Genomic DNA, 18181 nt, shown 5'->3' on the forward strand with positions numbered 1-18181 from the left:
GAGCGTGCGGCAAGGAGGCGCGTCGACGTCCGGCAAACCAAGAGCAGGCGGTGACCGGCGAACGGCGAGCCAGCGTCTGGCGAACCAGCGGGCGGCGGTGGCCGGCCTGCTGATCTAGGCATCCGGCAGCCTCGCAGTTCCCCATTTCCCCAATCCCCATCGAGCCAGAGAAAGAGACAGTCAGACAAAGGTATTTTCTTTTTCTTTTTCTGAACTTTCAAGCATGATTTATGAACACAGAATTAATTTTAAAATTTGATTATGATTTAAATTGAAGATTGAGATTGTTCAAAATGTCTAAAAGAACATTGCGCACATATTTCCCAGTACAAGCGGTACTGGTACATCAGCAACTCCAGGCACTAATGATAGCAAAAATCAACCAAAGATACTTAGAGTGGAATTTAGTCAATCCGATGTTGTTGGTGATCCAGGAAATCGCAAACCAATTGAAGAATATGCACATGAAATTAGAGACCAAGTAAGAAGAGCATATGCTTTGAGTGGTCCAACCCAACCTCGTAATTTTATCTTTCCTCGCGAATGGCAAACTGGTCAATGGAGATCATTTCAAAAAACTTGGTTTGATGAATTTGATTGGCTAGAGTATAGTGAGAAGAAGGATGCAGCTTATTGCTTATATTGTTATCTTTTCTTTGATCCGGGCAAGCCTGAAAAATTTGGTACCTCTGTCTCCGCAAAGGATGGGTATGTTAACTGGAAAAATGCTAAGGACACATTTAATCAACACTCTACTTGCAAGACTCACAACAATGCTAGGCTAAAGTGTGATGACTTTATGAACCAGAGAACAAATGTCGGTAGAAAAATCTAGAGAATTAGCAAGGAGGAAGAGAAAAGATATGAGATTCGCTTGAACTCTTCTATAGATTGAGCAAGATTTCTCATAATGCAAGGTGAGGCTTTTCGTGGACACGATGAGTCCTCTACTTCCAACAACAAGGGTACATATAGAGAAATGGTTGATTGGTACAAAGGCAAAGTTGAGATTGTCAAGGATGCATATGATAAAGGTGCAAAAAATTGCAAAATGATATCTCATCATATACAGAAGGACATAACAAAAGCATGTGCAGAGGAAGTCATGTCAATAATTATGGATGAGATTGGAGATAAAAAATTCTTTGTGTTGATTGATGAGTCCCGAGATGTATCAATAAAAGAACAGATGGCTGTAATTCTGAGGTTAGTAAATAATAGCTCTATTTTTGTATCTCGACTTGTACTTCTACTTGTACTTGTACACTTGTACTAACATGGAACAAATAAAATATGGTTTGCAGGTATGTGAATGATGAAGGGAAGGTGATGGAGAGGCTTCTTGGACTTCAGCATGTTGAGAGATGAAAATCCTTATGCTTTCTATGTGCATTATTTTGCCCATCAATTACAATTAGTGGTTGTTACAGTTGCAACTTCTACTCCAGCCATTGCAGATTTCTTTAACTATATTTCTCTAATAGTTAACACTGTCGGTGCATCTTGTATGAGAAAGGATGCTTTGCTTGCAAAGCATCATGATATGTTGTTGGAGAAGTTGGAGAGTGGGGAGATCAACACTGGAAAAGGTTTGAACCAAGAATGTAGTCTAGCAAGGCCCGGAGATACTAGATGGGGTTCACATCTTAAAACTTTACTTCGTATTTTGGTGATGTGGGAAGCTGTCATAGACATTCTTGAGATAGTAAGGAAAGATTCTGTTAAACCAACAAGTAATGGGGGAGCATTTGGTTTAATTGGTAAAATGGAGAGCTTTGATTTTGTGTTCATAATGCATTTAATGATACAATTGTTGAGCATCACAGATTGTCTGTCACGTGCTTTGCAAAGGAAGGACTAAGACATTGTTGAGGCAATGCATTTGATCATAGATGTGAAAGAGCAGTTGCAGGATATGAGGGATAATGGATGGGATCCATTATTCAAAAGAGTGAAAGAATTTTGTGATAAGAATGAGATTGAAGTGCCAGATATGGACAAGGAAATAAATGCTAGAGGGATATCTGCACGTAGAAAGCAAAAGGTAACAAACATGCACTTCTACTATGTTGAGGTTTTCCTTGCTGCCATAGATGCCATTTTGTCTGAGATGAATCATCGATTTGGTGAAGTTAGTTCAGAATTATTAGTATGCATGGCTTGTCTTAACCCAAGAAACTCCTCTAATTTTGATGTGGATAAGCTTGTGAGACTTGCTCAAATTTATGCTATGGATTTTGATGTTGGTGACCTTATTCTTTTGCCAACTCAACTGAGAAGTTTTGTCAGTCGTGCTAGAAGAACTCAAGATTTTCTTGGATGTGTGGAGCTTGGAAAGGTTGCTGAAATTATGGTCAAGACTAAAATGAACACATCTTATCCATTGGTGTATCGGCTCATTGAGTTAACATTAATTCTTCCGGTGGCAACAGCTACAGTTGAGAGAATATTTTCTGCTATGTCTATTGTAAAGACAGATTTGCATAACAAAATGGGTGATGAATGGCTCAATGACTTAATGATATGCTACACTGAGAAGGAGATATTTAGAAGCATCAAGAATGACAAAATCATAAAACGGTTCGAAGACATGAAGGACCGGCGTATGTTAGTGCCTCGGAACAATTTAGTGGTATGATATTCGTTCTCTTCTACTTTTAAAACTTTAAAGTTAGATACTTGAAATTTGTATACTAATTTTTTTCCCTTATATATAGATTTCTTCTAATGCTTCATGAAAAATACGGCAGCGGAATGCGTCCTCAACTCGTCTTCGATCGATCTTTTGTTGGTTAGTCATAACTCATAAAAATTGTATCTTTCACATCTTATTATGAGTTTTATGATGCATTTTCGATTTTTATCTAAGTTATAATGTAAAACATAAAAAAGTACAGTATGCTAGCTTTATATGGGATATAACTAAGTTAATTTCTTTCGTTCAGCCCCTCCTAAATTTTTTTTTGGATCCGCCATTGGCTCCAACGCATGATTACGATGATCTCAGTAGGTCTTATAGTAGGCACGTTGCCCGTATTTGTAGCTAATAGCTTAGATGTCCACTTGTGCAGATCTTGAATGTAAGCATTTTATGTCTGTGCGTATGGAAAGTACTTGTCTAGGTGCATATTAAGAAATGATTAAATTTATGAATTACTCTACGTTTTCAAGACAAATCTTGCTACATAATTTTTAAAATTATACCCAAATACTAAATAAGAAGATGATTCAAGTTTGAAACGTCGTCTTGGCTGCATCCAACCAAAAGCGACACTCATTTGTGATTATTTATTGAATACGACCACCAAGCATGGTACTGAACGTAATCGATCACTATAGCGGATCCGTCACAAGATCATCTCGTCTGTTGTTCACTGCTCATTAGCCGGTACTATATTTTGTCTGACGCCAGCAAGATTCATTGAACAAACCTAGGCTCTTGGTCATTGGATTACTTGGATCTGTACCACCAATTAATTGTATACCAAAAACTTTTTTGCAGGTGCTTTTTGGGACGCTCCGGTCGTAGGCTCTGTTGTGTTGTAGCACATTGATGACCGAAGGGAGCGGCTAGTCAAAGCATGCCAGTTTCTAGAATCTTTAGCTTTCCAATTCTTCGCGTCCCATGGATGCCCTTCATTTTGCCTAGTGGTCTTTAATTTTAAATACAGTGTGGTTTAAACTCTAAGTGTGTGATAGTAATAATTGTGGACTGATGCCTCTCTTTAGAAGGATTTGAAGACGGAATTTTTTCCATTATTTAAAAAAATGGGTATCGCCATATTGTTGTTTTTTACGGTGGCAGATGCATTGAAATCTTTTATTTAAATTTTATAACACGTAACAAGAATCAATGACCTAATCAATTACCATGTGCTATATATGATTGAAAGGAAGCCTGATCTTATGGGTAATAATGAAAGGGATCGGGTGCTCTAGCCTAAGAGGGGGAGAGGGTGAATTAGGCAACTTAAAAATCTTAACCTTAGGCTCCAACTAGTTTGTACAAAACTTAAACTAAAACAAGTTATCTTGATGCGCAACTATAATTCTTCTAGTGTGAAACTCTCGTCCCAAAAAGAGTTTAGCAACGTATAGCCAATCCTATCAAGATAGGACTATATGAAAGTAAAGGCACAAAAGTTGTAACATGAAATGCGGAAACGTAAAAAGGGGATGAGAGGAAGCAAACTCTCGACACGAGGATTTATCCCGTGGTTCGGTTAGCCGCAAAGGTACACATTCATACACATTGTTGAAGCAATCACGAAGAGTATTGCTTCACGGCAACCAAGTCTCTTCCGTGAACACAATCACGATCACCTTGATCTCGCTTTCCACTAAGGAGTTTGCCCACGAAAAATGGGGGTCTCCACGTCCCCCGCACAAAGTTGTTGACGCTGCTCCACACCAAGCCGAAGGGTCGTTGACTTGCCGGCGAGTCACTAATGCTCGAAGGGGCCGGCACGCCGAGATACAAAGTTTGGTTCACTCTAGAACTATGCGCAATGCAGCAACACCTTGCTCTCTCACTCACTTAAGAGTAACCTAGCACTAGCACTCTCAAGATGTGCTAAGGACTAAAGATTTGATCACTAAGCTCTTGGATGGCTTGAAGGTGTTCTTGGGTGTGTATAAGGCTTCTAGGAACTCCAGCAAGCTTCAAACGACTAGGGGATGCCATATATATTGGCCACAAACTTGAAGTAGCCGTTTGTAGCTGTTGGAGCATTTTAGCGAACACCGTCGGTTCATCCGGTGCTAGATCGTCGGTTAAACCAGTATCTCACAGACCGAAACTAGCTGTTGACCTTCTGACGCGCTGCCTGCTGCTGACTCAGCATTCATCGGTTAAACCGATGTATTGCACCAACGCCTCGTCAGTTCAACCGGTGCTGAAGACTCTGCTGCTGCTGCTGTGCCATTGACATGCTCTCTGGACAATGCCCTAATAAATGCACCAACGCTCTTTTGTGCACCGTCGGTTTATCCGGTGGTATTGAGTTTTCTTCACCTGACTCGGCATTGCACGTCCAATTGCACCGATGCTTTTACGTCGGTCTATCCGATGCCGACCGGTTTAACCGGTGCAAGGTCGTTGGTTAAACCGGTACAACTGTCTCTGCATCCCTTTGTCCAACTCGTCGGGGCGATCATTTGGACACTCGCTGTCTCGTTCTCGTTGCTAAGCATTATCTCTCCCGATGGGACAAGGTTATGTGGCGCATTTTCCTCCAAGTATTTGTCTCGTTGCTAAGCAATTCACTCGGTTCTACTAGTTGCCAGCAGCAGTGTTTTTTCCTCACACCAAATCAGCACTAGCCACCAGCCAGCCAGCAGCACTTTTCTCTCAAAGCAAATCAGCACCAGCCACCAACCACATTACCACAGCGAGCAGATCATAGCCGTTATATTATTTGAGATCCGTCCTGGTGGAGCTGCCTATCGTTTGTTATGCCTGCGACATGGCCGCCCAATTCGATCTGCATGCATGGCCGCATGCATGGTAACCGAAAACAGCAAGTATTAATTTTTTACATTTGATTAACTGGTTAACTCTTCCAAAGTTCAAGGGTTTAAATGTACTTAACCGCAATAGAACATTATTTGCTGGTGATTTAATGCATATTTGAAAGTGGTCGGGTGCTCTAGCCTAAGAGGGGGAGGGGGTGAATTAGGCACTAATAAAAACTTAGACCTATGGCTCCAACTAGTTTGCACAAAACTTAAACTAAAACATGCTATCTAGATGTGCAACTAGATAGTTCTAGCAACCTATAGTCTTTCCTATCAAGAAACTATTATATGAAAGTAAAGGCACACAAATTGCTAGTATGAAATGCGGAAGCTTAATGAGCGGGATAGGAGATAGCAAACTCTTGACGCGGGTGTTTATCCCGTGGTTCGGTTAGCCACAAAGGCACACCTACATCCACGTTGTTGTAGCACTCACTAAGAGTATTGCTACTCGGCCACCAAGTCTCTTCCGTGAACACAATCACGGTCACCTTGGCCCCGGGTTCCACTAAGGAGCTTCTCCACAAAGGATGGGGGTCTCCACGTCCCCCGCACAAAGATGTCGTCGCCGCTCCACACCAAGTCGGAGGGTCGATGACGTTGCCGGCGAGCTTCAAAGCTACAAGGTGCCGGCGCACCAAGCTCTTGTTTTGGTTCACTAGAGAACCACAGCACAAAGGCTCAAGGCCTTGCAATCACACTCACTAAGAGCTAATCCTTTACACAACACTCTCAAAGTGTACTAAGGGCTAATGATATAATCTTGATGCTCTTGTATGGCTTGGAGATGTTCTTGGGTGTGTGTGGGATGTTTAGCAACTCCAGCAAGCTTCAAATGGCCGGGGTGAGGCGTATATAGGCCACCAAGTTTTATAGCCGTTGCTCCAACGGTCAGCTGAAAATCTGTGTATCACCGGATGAACCGATGCCTCTGGCAGGGGTAGCGTCGGTTCATCCGGTCACTCATAACCCGAAGTAGCCGTTGAACTCCTGACAGCTAACACAGTGACCATCGGTTCAACCGATGCTATGTTCCGATGCATCACCGGTTCATCCGGTGCTTCAGGATCTTCTCCTGACAGCTGACGTCATTACACCGATGGTATGCACCGATGCTTCACCGGTTCAACCGGTGCTGAAGAATCTTCTCCTGGGCTCTTGACATCGTCTCTGGAACATAGGATGCCCAATGCACCGATGCCCCGTTTTGACCCGTCGGTTCATCCGGTGCCCATAAGCTGACTTGGCTTTGATTCCCTTCTGCCATGGCGGCTCCCCCTCGACCCCCGTCCGCTAACCGGGTAGCGGAACCCCCGTAGGAGCGGCCCTTCGGGCCTAACTTTGCATATCTTCTTTTTGTCTTTGTCATCACTTGGACCTAAATGCCTGAGAATGTCATCTTAATAATCATATTAGTCTCATTGATTGCGTTATCATTCGATCACCAAAATCACTCGAAATGGCATAAATGGTGCCATGTTCGTTTTAATATTATAATTCATACAAGTGGAAGAAAATGAATTGCATAAATTCAGGTCGAAATCACACAAAACGGATGTAGGGGCATCCAACTTTTTGTTGATCAAGAGAGCAGAATTATTTAAGGAGTAAATTGCACCGCTGGTCCGGTTTGGGGTGTCATCCAGGTCTCCCAAACTTTTAAAATCCTCAAACTTGATAATCATATCACGTGAAGTTCAAATTATCATTTTATAAGTTGTAAAGTTATTACATGTGGGGCCAAATTTTATTTTTAATTTTTTTTTGCTCAAATCTTATATTTTCTATCTTTTCTTCAAAATTTTGTTTTCTAAAACTTTATGCTGAATATTTTTTCCATATATCCTCCAAAACTTGACAATTTTTATTTTCTGACTTCTTGTACAAATTTGGTCATACGAGTTTCTTGTTTTACAAATTTTTTATACATGTCTTTTGTGTTTGAACATAGTTTCTTGTTTTACAAATTTTTTATACATGTCTTTTGTGTTTGAATATATTTGTATAAATAAACTGGTATGAATTTTTTTGTGTTTATAAATTTTGTATATAATTTTTTATTTGAACAAATTATATAATTTTTAATTTACCTTAACCAACTGTGATTTGGACCTCACGTGATGTGATTAGCATGTTTATAGATCTGAATGTGTATTGACACCCCCAAACCAAGTTTGAGCGCCAGTGGTGCATTTTACTCTTAATTAAGCCATAGTGTTATTACACCCTAACACAACATGACTCAACTCAAGCATGGGGTGTTTCTATCGATAAAAGGGAACATACAATGCACATAAGCTTGCATGTGTTGCAACATTATTGGGTTTATGAGAAATATTACTGCATTATGTCTGTTGGGTTAACTGCTACAGACTTAATTATATCTCGGTAGGTTAAGCTAATCACTACATTTTCTTTCTCATCACAAACCTTTTATTTGCGAAACACAGTGCAGATTGGATGGCAATAGCTGAGTCCTTGAATTCTGGGTAACTTTCACCAAAAAGAACCTAACATAACTTGGGTTACTCTTTTACCATAAATTTAAACTATTAATGCGAAAAGTTAAGTTTCCTCTTAATCACATCCTCCAGTAAGTTGTATATAGTAAGAAATACACTTTAGCTTGATTAGATATTCCACTTGATCCATGTGATTCGAAACCATGGGAAATAGTAGCTTAGAAAAGTACATATAGCGTTGATTGAATTTATAACAAATGGGCTTTGTGGAGGCTATTGCCTATTCTAAAAAAATAACACAAGCACGATATCTGGTCCACGGTACAAAGAAAAAGAAAGAGAAAAACAGAATAATCATATTGCCTTTTACCTTAATCAACTTTGTTATCTCAAACTTAGTGATTATCCGCTGCAACTACAAAGTTCCATTCCCCAGGGGGGGGCGCTCTGCGCGTCTCCCGCCGGGCAGACGACACCTTCGTGTGCCCTGTATGCCCTGGTCTGGCGCCCCGGTGGACGAGGCCGAATGAGGTCAGGGACCACGTCCTGGGGCAGGCCAACTCCAGCGCCCTTAGGGGCGCAAACAAGAAGAAGTACAGCCGCCACCGCGTCCTAGCTTGGAACGAGGGGTGGATGCAGTGAGCGACCCATGCTGCGCCCAACTGTGCCTCGCCGGCAACGACAATCTCGTTGTCGTCGGTGCAACTACCGCTCCATGTGTGCTAAGCTCACCCGGGAGCTACTTTCAGTTTCAAGTCGTAGTAGTAGTGTGTCTCATCGTCGTCGTCGCAGTGGGATGGCACTGCTAGCAACAAAGCTTGTAAATTAATTTGTGTTTAATTAGGAACTACTGTGATGTGTATATGTTCAAATTAACGTACTTGTCGCAATTTGGGGTTCGATTGTTTGTTTTCCGGTGTCAAATTTTCAGGGGAGGGATTGATGGGGATTATATGAAGGTGCTTTGGGGATTAATCCCATCCAAAATTGAAATAGAATCCAGGATAGATGCAACTAGATCTTCATTAATCACACACACACACACATATTGCATCCTCATGAGATACGATCCTCATGAAGCAAAAGCAACACGCTGAAGGAAGACTTAGTTTACTCATTCACAAACAACCTAAATTAGCTCAAAAGCGATCGAGCAAGATCAACAAAAGAAACTAGAATCCACAACGCTCGAAGAGCAGATCGACTTCATGTTGAATCCTACAGTCCTCGCTGCAGAACATGGTCAATCCCTGAGGGTACCATTCATCGACAGGACTACTGCAGGGGAAGCCTGAGCAGGGAAGATCACCGCGCGGCACTGGCGCTGACGACTGTTGCGGTTCACTGTACCGGCGCCACAACATTCCGAAGATGCGGGCGAATGCCAGCTCGCGGCACTGCACACAGCCCTCGTTGCTCAGCATTTGGCCGCCGGCGCTGGCGCCGGCCCTCGCCCCCGCTGCCGCTTCTTCCTCACCCTCGACTTGGCGCATGTACCGCCTCGCAGCTTCGTCATCCTCTGTGCCATTATTGGCCCTGAAGAGGAGATGGCAGCCACATAGGCCGCCACATTGTGATCGCATTCGGCGGCGTGGGCAAGCTCGACGATGCATGGCCGGGCCTTGGGCGTGCCCTTGGAGAAGTCATTGTTGATCCCGGATATGTAATAGGCCTCCGGGTTGCCAATGTTGGTCAGGTGAGCAAGGAGGGCAATGTAGGCATCGATGTCGTTCCATAACAAGCCGGGGGCGAACCGATGCATGGTGATGCGCTGGCCTACACTGCGGTCGCTGGCCACGCGGCACAGGAAGCGACACACCGCCCGTAGATTGCGGAGGTCCTCCATGGGAGAATCTGCCGTCACCGCAAGGTCGCCCGCAATCTAAACAACCACCTCTGTCGGGAGGTCCTGCATCGACAGCGTGTGCATTCGCGCTGCCATGTGATTGCCGTCGTCGATGTAGAGATCGCTCGGCGAGGCTTGGAGAATAACCCAGGCTTCAGGCGATGCCGCGTCTTGGAAGTTCAGGCGGCGCCGCATCTTGGGAAGGAATAGTCTTCGCTGCCGACAACTTTGGCGGGAAGATGCCCGGGAAAAAGATCCGACCCCTCTTCGCTGGTCGCCGACAGATGGGACCCGCATGTCAATCTTACAAAGAAAACGGATGTCCCCTATCCTTAAGTAGTTGGGGAGCCATTCCAAATAGAATGCGAGTATGATCTTGACAAAACTCTTGAGTAGCACAGTGGTGTATAGGAATTGCTGAGCTTGTTTTGGCTTGTGTTCGAACCTGTGTGGAGACATAGTTTTTCCTCCCTTTTGTGCTGGCACACCTGTTTTCACAGCGGGCCTTTTCTTCTTCCTGGGCCAGAACCTATTTTCACATTGGACCTTTTCTTCTTCATGGGCCAGATCGAGTGGATCCTGGTGGCTCACTCAAACCTCTGCCAGCACCACAGCAATTTCGTATCGGGCCTGACTTTGAAACAGGCCCAAGCCTTATATCTGCGGGCTCCACCTGGCCATGGTGTGGACATGCTGGACAGGGCAAACATGTTAGCCATGATTGCCTGTTGGCCCGCACTCATACATGTGGACGTCGGCTCACTCCTATCTTGTGGACCCTGCGTTGACATATTTGACCCACAACCCTAACACGTGGACCTTCTAGTTCCAATCAGCACACGTGACTGTTAGCTAGACATACTGGACCCGTCAACCGGGGCCTATAGTTGCACATGTTAGCCATGTCAGCCTGCTGGGCTCGCACTTGTACAAGTGGACGCCTGGGTCAAACCTCTCGCAACGGACTCGCATTGATATAGTTGACCAACAAGCCAGGGACGTGGACCGGCCGTTCTAGGTCGCTACACGTGGCAGCCAGTCTGGTTCTATGACGAATCACGCCGATCACAGGTAAGAGGACTAGATGGCGTACCGTCTTTTGTGACAATATGAAATATTGTTCCGTGACACGCGTTTTACTTTCGTCATAGTTCCGCATGGGCCGAGGGCTGCGCCGATGAACAATGACGAAACACATGTTGTCATGTGGCGCGTGTTTTGCTTTTGTCACGGTTGCGTAGTGTGCGAGGGCTGCCGACGAAGACCTATGACGAACCTGGGATTCTTGTCATAGATGTGGTCTGTTCAATGACGAATTTACAAACGTCATTCAGAAAATGTCATGGATGCTACTATTTCTACTAGTGATCAGAATACCTGAAAGCAAAGCAGAGAAGGGCTGGAGAGGATGGAGAGAGTAGAGTCACTTAACTTATACCCAGATCGACTCCACGGCTCGGCGTCGCCAAAACGCGCTGAATGGCTTGGCTCATTCTATTTGTGGTCACAAGCCCAGCTGATGGATCGGCTCCACCGGCTCGGCGTCGCCCATGCGTGCCGAACGACTAGCGTCCCCCAGCGGCTCTATTTGAATCTTATTTATTCAAAAACAATATGCATAACTATAAGCAAACATATACTAGGGATATGAAAAAATTGGATAAAAAACTGACAATTAGAGTGCTAATAGATAGGATACATTTTTTTAAAAATGCGAAATTATGTATGATTTTTTAGTTTAAACTTGAATTATTTTTATATAAAAAAATGAAAAAAATCTCCTTTTAAACAATTGAAATGGTCAAAATTGTCTGATAACAAGGTTGGAAATCAGACTTTTGTGACATTTTAATGGCACAACCTGGACTTTTCTCTAATTAATATGATCGCAAGGCTGACCGCCGCTCAATTTTTAGAACCCAATTAAATGGGTCAAATAATTACCACTAAGGTCCCCACTCAATCAAAACAAGGTGCCCTCACTATGGGGAGTTTGTCACCCATGCGCCCTCCTGTGTACATGGCGCTAAATGGATGGTACCACACGACCCGTTAAGGTATGGACCGTTTAAACTAAGCGCCAAAAGTTTTGAGGAAAAAAATAAAAGGAAAATAATTGAAAGAAAAAACTCTAAACAGAAATATTTCGTAAAATTTGGACTGGAATATTTTGTGATCAATAAATTTTGGAAAGAAAAGTCATGGTGCAAAATTTTTGTACAAGCAAAACTTTAGGAGCCAAAAAAGTTCAGCAAAAGATTCTAAGATAGAAAATTTGGAGAAAAATTTTCCACACAAAAATTCAGGAAGAAAAGTCAAAAAAAAGTTGAAGACAAAAAACAGAACATAAAAAAGTTGAAGACAAATATAGAACACATAAAAAATAGAAAGAAAAGAGAATGTGAAATTGGAGCCTGAAGAGCATGCGCGGCCCAGTGGCCCCGGCCCATGTGCACGCCCAGCGCGCGTCGACCGCAAAATCAGTATGGGGATGCAGCGTCGAGACTCTTCCTTTCTTGACCTTTCCAGAGCTCCACAGTAAAGAGCGGCGACCGGAAGGCGATTCACGCTTCCTCCGTCGATTCTCCGGCGTCCTTGCCTCTGGCACCCTCGCTGGTGTCGGAGGAGGAGGACGTTCGGCTGAATCGGCGGCGGCTTTGAGTTCCCGTGTATATAGCTACATATACAGAAGGGTTAGGGTTTCGGTGGAGCCTGTTATGGCTGCCGCTGCTTTTGTGCTCCTGAGTGCCGTCGGAGGTGGCTGGGGTGGTGGGTTTGGCCACGTTGTGGGCGAATCTGCTGCTCCTTCTTCCGGCGAAGCTCTGTGGAGAATAAAAGATGAGCTCGGTTTATCTGGACCTCTGGTGAGTTTTCCAGATCCCGGTGGCTTCTTCCTCTGTCCCTCCCTCGGCTCGGTCGATGTCGACGCTTGCTTTTCTGGCGGTGGCCTTTGGAGGTTTGGTTACCATCTTGGGAGATCGGGTCGGTGTGTAGATCCCTCTTTCTCGAGGTGGTGTTTAGATCCCACCTTCTCTGGTGATTTGTATCCCCTTTTGGGTGTTCTCTTCATCGGCGTGCTGGAGTTGGTGCTGTGTGAGGCGTCGGACTCCTTCTACACCGGCGAAGTGATGGTGGTCGGCCATCTTGCTCGGCCTGCACTTTCAACGACTTCACGGCATGTCAGTTTCTCCGGCGTGCTTCTCCGGGGGCCATTTCAAAACTTTGAAGCTGCTTCGTTGGGTTGGTGGTCGGCTTCAGGGCATCTCCTCCAGCCGCCGGTGAGCAGAACAACCGGGCGCTTCTTACAAGGGCTGGTCTGTAATTTTTCTTTCTTTGAAGGTTGTCTTTGTAAGATGTATGGTGCAAACTACCTTTAATGGAATATAAACCCGGTTCTCTCAAAAAAAAAATCAGTACGGGGATGCGTACGTCTCGCGATATCACCCTTCTACTTCCCATTTCTGGTCCGGCCGACTCCTTCGCCATCCCTCTGATCCTGCAGGTTGCCGGAGAACCAGACGGCACAACTCTAACCCATAACTCTAACCCCGAAGGCTGCCGAGATTTCAGGCGGCCGGGCAATATGAGTGGAAGTTTACGTCAGAGTTGCTTGGGGGCATGCATCTACCTTTTTTTTTTGACAGTCCTGCATCTACCATTTTGTTTCGATTCATTGCTCCTAGTATCAGAATTCAGAAGACTCCTATACTTAAATTAGTGATCTGTCACGTGATACTCCAATAATGGATTCGATGCTGCTGCAAGACTTATATTATGGCCCCGTTGTAGTACTTCCATTCCACGCAACACCAGATCCTTCGATTGACGATCAAGAATAATTTTTTTTAACGAGCACATCAAAAATTTATTTTGAACTCTCTATTTTATCATAGCCTGTTGCGCGGTGCTATGTTAAAACAGCGAGGTGCCTTTGCTTGTGAGCTCGCCGCGAGGAGCAATGGAGGGCGGTGGGAAGGTGGCCTACAGCTATGGCGGCGGCCTCCACCACGACACCAAGCTGCTCAAGAGCTTCAGCAGCGTGGAGCCCCGCAAGTTCGGGATCGGCCTCTTCGCCGGCCTCCTCATCGTCACCTGCGCCTACTTCTCCACCGCCAAATTCGACGCCGTCCACATCGCCATGAGCAAGCAACCGAGTAAACCACAAGAACGCAAGAATCTGTTCAGCAGGGCGCTATCAGTCGCTATCTGCATTTGCCTCTTGCTCACTTGGCTTTTTTTTTCAAATCTTTCTCATTTCTGTGTTTGCTCATGCAGTAAGCTCCGCCGCCAAGAATGCAGTTGGGTTTAGCTCGCCGGTCAACGCGGGAGATAATTCGAAGCAGCCACTGGGTGAGGCACCTTCAAGCCTGTAGTGTAGAGAGTTGCTAAGTAAGTAGCCAGTGACATCGACATCAGTAACCGGTCAACGACCTGTTTGTTCTTCCTCGCTTCGGTCAGATTTGGGCGAGCAAGATCAAGACGCATTGTCGAAGGAGGGGAGGAGCAAGGCTGAGGCTGAGAAAGATGACGTCGGCGGCGGCATTTCCAATTCTGGCATTGCTGTTGCCACTACGGCGCCACCGGATCCTGCGGCGGAGGGCGGCAAGGATGATGAGGTTGCTGAGAAGGATGATGACCCAAGCGTCGTTGCTGTTCTCCCTCCCCTGTCATCAGATTCCGCAGACACCGCGCAAGCATCAGGTCAGGAAGCAGCCATCTTGAACTAAGAAGCTGATGCAAATTCGATAGGATAAGCGTGAGCTTGTTCTTGCTTCCCTGGTCAGGTGTTCTTGAAGATCAGGAACTGCAGGTGCAGAATGCTGTAGCGGAAGCTGCTAATCCACCCGAGAACAGCGATGGCGTCAGCAGCAGCACCAATGGCAGCTCCCCCTCCGTGATCCCATTTCCATCTGATCCTGCTGAAATCCCTGCTCCTGCCCCCTCTCCGGCAGTCGACGCTCCTGCTGACCAGATTCCAGAAATGGAGGCCCCTCCTCCTCCCACTCCAATCCAACTGATTCCACCTACTCCAGAGGTCAAGCAAGCAGGTAAGTGATTCATATGTTCGTGGCAAAAGATGTCTTTTTTCCCTTCTTCTTCTGACAAACCAGTTAACCAAACCATTTTGAAGGGTTTGGGCTTGGGACAACATCCAGTAACTGCATAGTAATTGATTAACAAGCAACGTGCCTAATTTAACTGTTTGCAAGATTGGGAGGCGCCGGCGCCGGAATGGAAGCCGCTGTGCGACGTCACGTCGAACCACCGCATCGACTGGTGCGAGCTCGACGGCGACGTCCGCGTGCTCGGCGCCAACGCCAGCGTCACCCTGGTGGCGCCGCCGGGCGCGGACGGCCGCACCTTCCGGGAGGAGTCGTGGCGCATCAAGCCGTACCCGCGCAAGGCCGACCCGAACGCCATGCGCAACGTCCGCGAGGTGACGGTGCGGTCGGTGTCCGGCGGCGCGCCGGCGTGCACGGACCGGCACGACGTGCCGGCGCTGGTGTTCTCGGACCGCGGGTACACGGGCAACTACTTCCACGCGTACACGGACGTGGTCCTGCCGCTGTTCCTGACGGCGCGGCAGTACGCCGGCGAGGTGCTGCTGCTGGTGACCAACCACCAGGCGTGGTGGGTGGGCAAGTACGCGCCCGTGTTCAGGAGCCTCTCCAAGTACGAGCCGGTCGACCTGGACCGCGACCCGCGCGTGCACTGCTTCCGCCGCGTCCAGGTCGGGCTCACCAGCCACGACGACTTCAGCATCGACCCGCGCCGCGCGCCCAACGGCTACTCCATGCTCGACTTCACCGCGTTCCTGCGCGCCGCCTACGGGCTCCCCCGCGACGCCGTCCTCCCCGTCGCGCCGCGGGGGCAGGGTCAGGGGCGGCGGCCGCGCCTCCTGGTGATCTCGCGCGCGCGCAACCGGCGGTTCCTGAACGTGGAGCAGATCGCGCGCGGCGCGCGGAGGGTGGGGTTCGAGGTGGTGGTGTCGGAGGGCGGCCACGAGGTGGCGCCGTTCGCGGAGCTGGCCAACAGCTGCGACGCCGTCGTGGGCGTGCACGGCGCGGGGCTGACGAACATGGTGTTCCTGCCGAGGGGCGCGGTGGTGATCCAGGTGATCCCGCTGGGCCCGCTGGAGTTCGTGGCGAGCTACTTCCGGGGCCCGTCCAGGGACATGGGGCTCCGGTACCTGGAGTACCGGGTGGCGCCGGAGGAGAGCACGCTGGTGGACAGGTACCCGCGCGACCACCCCGTGATCGCCGACCCGGGGAGCATCAAGGCTAAGGACTGGGTGTCCTTCATGGGGGTCTACCTCTTCGAGCAGGACGTGCGCCTCGACATGAAGCGGTTCCGCCCTGTGCTCAAGAAGGCGCTCTCGCGCCTTAGAGCCAAGCCCAAGAATAACTAAGCATGTACTAGCTAGCTAGGAGTATTTCTCATCATCACATTGTAATTTAGTACCTCTAGTCTCTAGACACATTTTCAAGGACAGTAAAAAGAACTATCTCTACCCAAAAAAAAAACTATCTGCATATAGATCGTCCACGCGATCAGAATTCAGGAATGCTGTGTACTTGATGATGTAGTATAACTAGCAGTACTAGTGTACTACAGTACATTTTCCTTTTACCATCTCTGCCGTGTTGACGTGTTGTCACATGTATAATTTATGTAGATCACACTACGTTTTGGCTTTTCTGGATATATAAATTTTGCTATACATCTAGGCAATGGGTGGTAATGGGCCATGTCCGTAATGCTCTCTTCGTAATCCAACTTAGTTCTTAATATTTTTAGCTCAAAATTGTATAAGATTAGAGTTCGATCCTTTTAAGGCGCTGTTTGGGACCGCGAGGCTGATAAGCGCGAGTGGAATAAGCGCAACGCAGCTCCCGACCTGCTTCTGCGATTATGGGCCACGCAGTTCAATGTTCGCGATTTTCAGTGGCCGGCTGCTGCGCAACGCGCGTTCAACGCGAGCAGTTTGGCGGGCTTATTCCGCTTCTTTGGCTCATAAGCGAAGCGAACGCGGAAACAAACAGACCCTAAGATCCGGCTTTTAGATTATCTAGACTAAAAATTAAAGCTCTTTACCACCCCTAATTATATAACATATATCTAAATACATAGCAAAACTATACATCTAGAAATGTCAAAACGAGGCGAATGGAATACGGTAGAGTCAACTTCCTACATCCTACATATTGTACGGTGCCAGGTTGCTAGTGCGTGGAAAAGTTATATATCTAGATCTCGGGAGTAGAAGATGGTGCCGACAAATTAAGGTCAGTTTTTTTTTTCATTGCCGCTGCGAAGGTGCATGTGCTGTGCATGGGACAGCACGACCTCTGGCGCAACCAGCAAGGGCACGTTGACCAGGACTAGGAAGTAGAATCTCGTGCGCCCAGCTGCCCAAGGTCGCACGGGATCGCCTAAATTAATCGAAGAGTCATAGATGGCATCGTACAGGCTCCTCGCAACTATTGTTAGCTCGATAAGTACCCTACGAGGAGAATCTCCAAGGAGAGCTATCCATCCTCTTTACTCTTTAGGGCCTGTTTGGTTGGAACTTGGAACCTCAAAATGCTCCAAAAAGGTTGGTGACGACCGATTGATGCAAATGCAGGACCAAAACTTTTGCAGAAAGTGCATGTTTCGATCATATTCATGTGGAAATTTGATTTCACAAAAAAAAGGGGCGGGGCAAACTTATTCAAGGTTTGTCCATGACACGTGGACCCCACATATAGTTAACACTCTACAGTGTTAAACTAAAACATAATCAACATGTATCTATGCAGGTGTGGTTTGTCCATGACACGTGGACCCCACATATAGTTAACATTCTACAATGTTAAACTAAAACATAATCGGGAACATATCAGACACGTTAAGGCATACTAAATCACCCTATAGAAGTCCCTTTAACCAACCCACCAAGCATTACATCTGGCCAACCGATGACGGCCACATTTCCTAGGAAATCCACTGCAGAGTGAACTCATTTTCTCGCCCACAGGCCACAGCGCCACATGGCCCTGTGCACGATAAATATTCTTGCCATGACCAAAGTTTGGCAAATGAGCTTCCACCATAAAGTTACCGAAGCTACAGTTCTTCTAGAAGCAAAGCCCACCTGGGCATCATGCCAAAAGCGATACCATCCGAATCCTCCTGTACTAAGCTCCTATTAAGTGCCTGGTTATGAGCCAAGTAACTAAGAGGAACTGTTTACAAGTTAAGTTCAGGTTCAGTAGTAGAATGGACCTGATTGGCACATCCATGCCTCTGCATGTGAACATTTGTTTCCAATGATCCAAATGCTCCAGAACTGTAAATTGGACAGCTCACACAA

The 18181-nt window shown here is 46.5% G+C and overlaps 1 protein-coding gene and 1 pseudogene across 1 annotated transcript; both read left to right on the top strand.

The window, feature by feature from the left end:
* Positions 1-902: 902 nt before the first annotated feature.
* Positions 903-8621, top strand: LOC120674525 (annotated as a pseudogene).
* Positions 8622-13783: 5162 nt separating this feature from the next.
* LOC120674526 (beta-1,2-xylosyltransferase XYXT1-like) lies at positions 13784-16364 on the top strand. Its single transcript, XM_039955693.1, has 5 exons — positions 13784-13979; positions 14101-14175; positions 14284-14526; positions 14610-14873; positions 15036-16364. The coding sequence occupies exons 1-5, from the start codon at positions 13784-13786 to the stop codon at positions 16232-16234; spliced, it is 1977 nt and encodes a 658-aa protein (XP_039811627.1). The 3' UTR covers positions 16235-16364.
* Positions 16365-18181: the final 1817 nt, after the last annotated feature.

The sequence above is a fragment of the Panicum virgatum genome, chromosome 5N, assembly GCF_016808335.1.
Source record: "Panicum virgatum strain AP13 chromosome 5N, P.virgatum_v5, whole genome shotgun sequence".
Taxonomy (NCBI): domain Eukaryota; kingdom Viridiplantae; phylum Streptophyta; class Magnoliopsida; order Poales; family Poaceae; genus Panicum; species Panicum virgatum.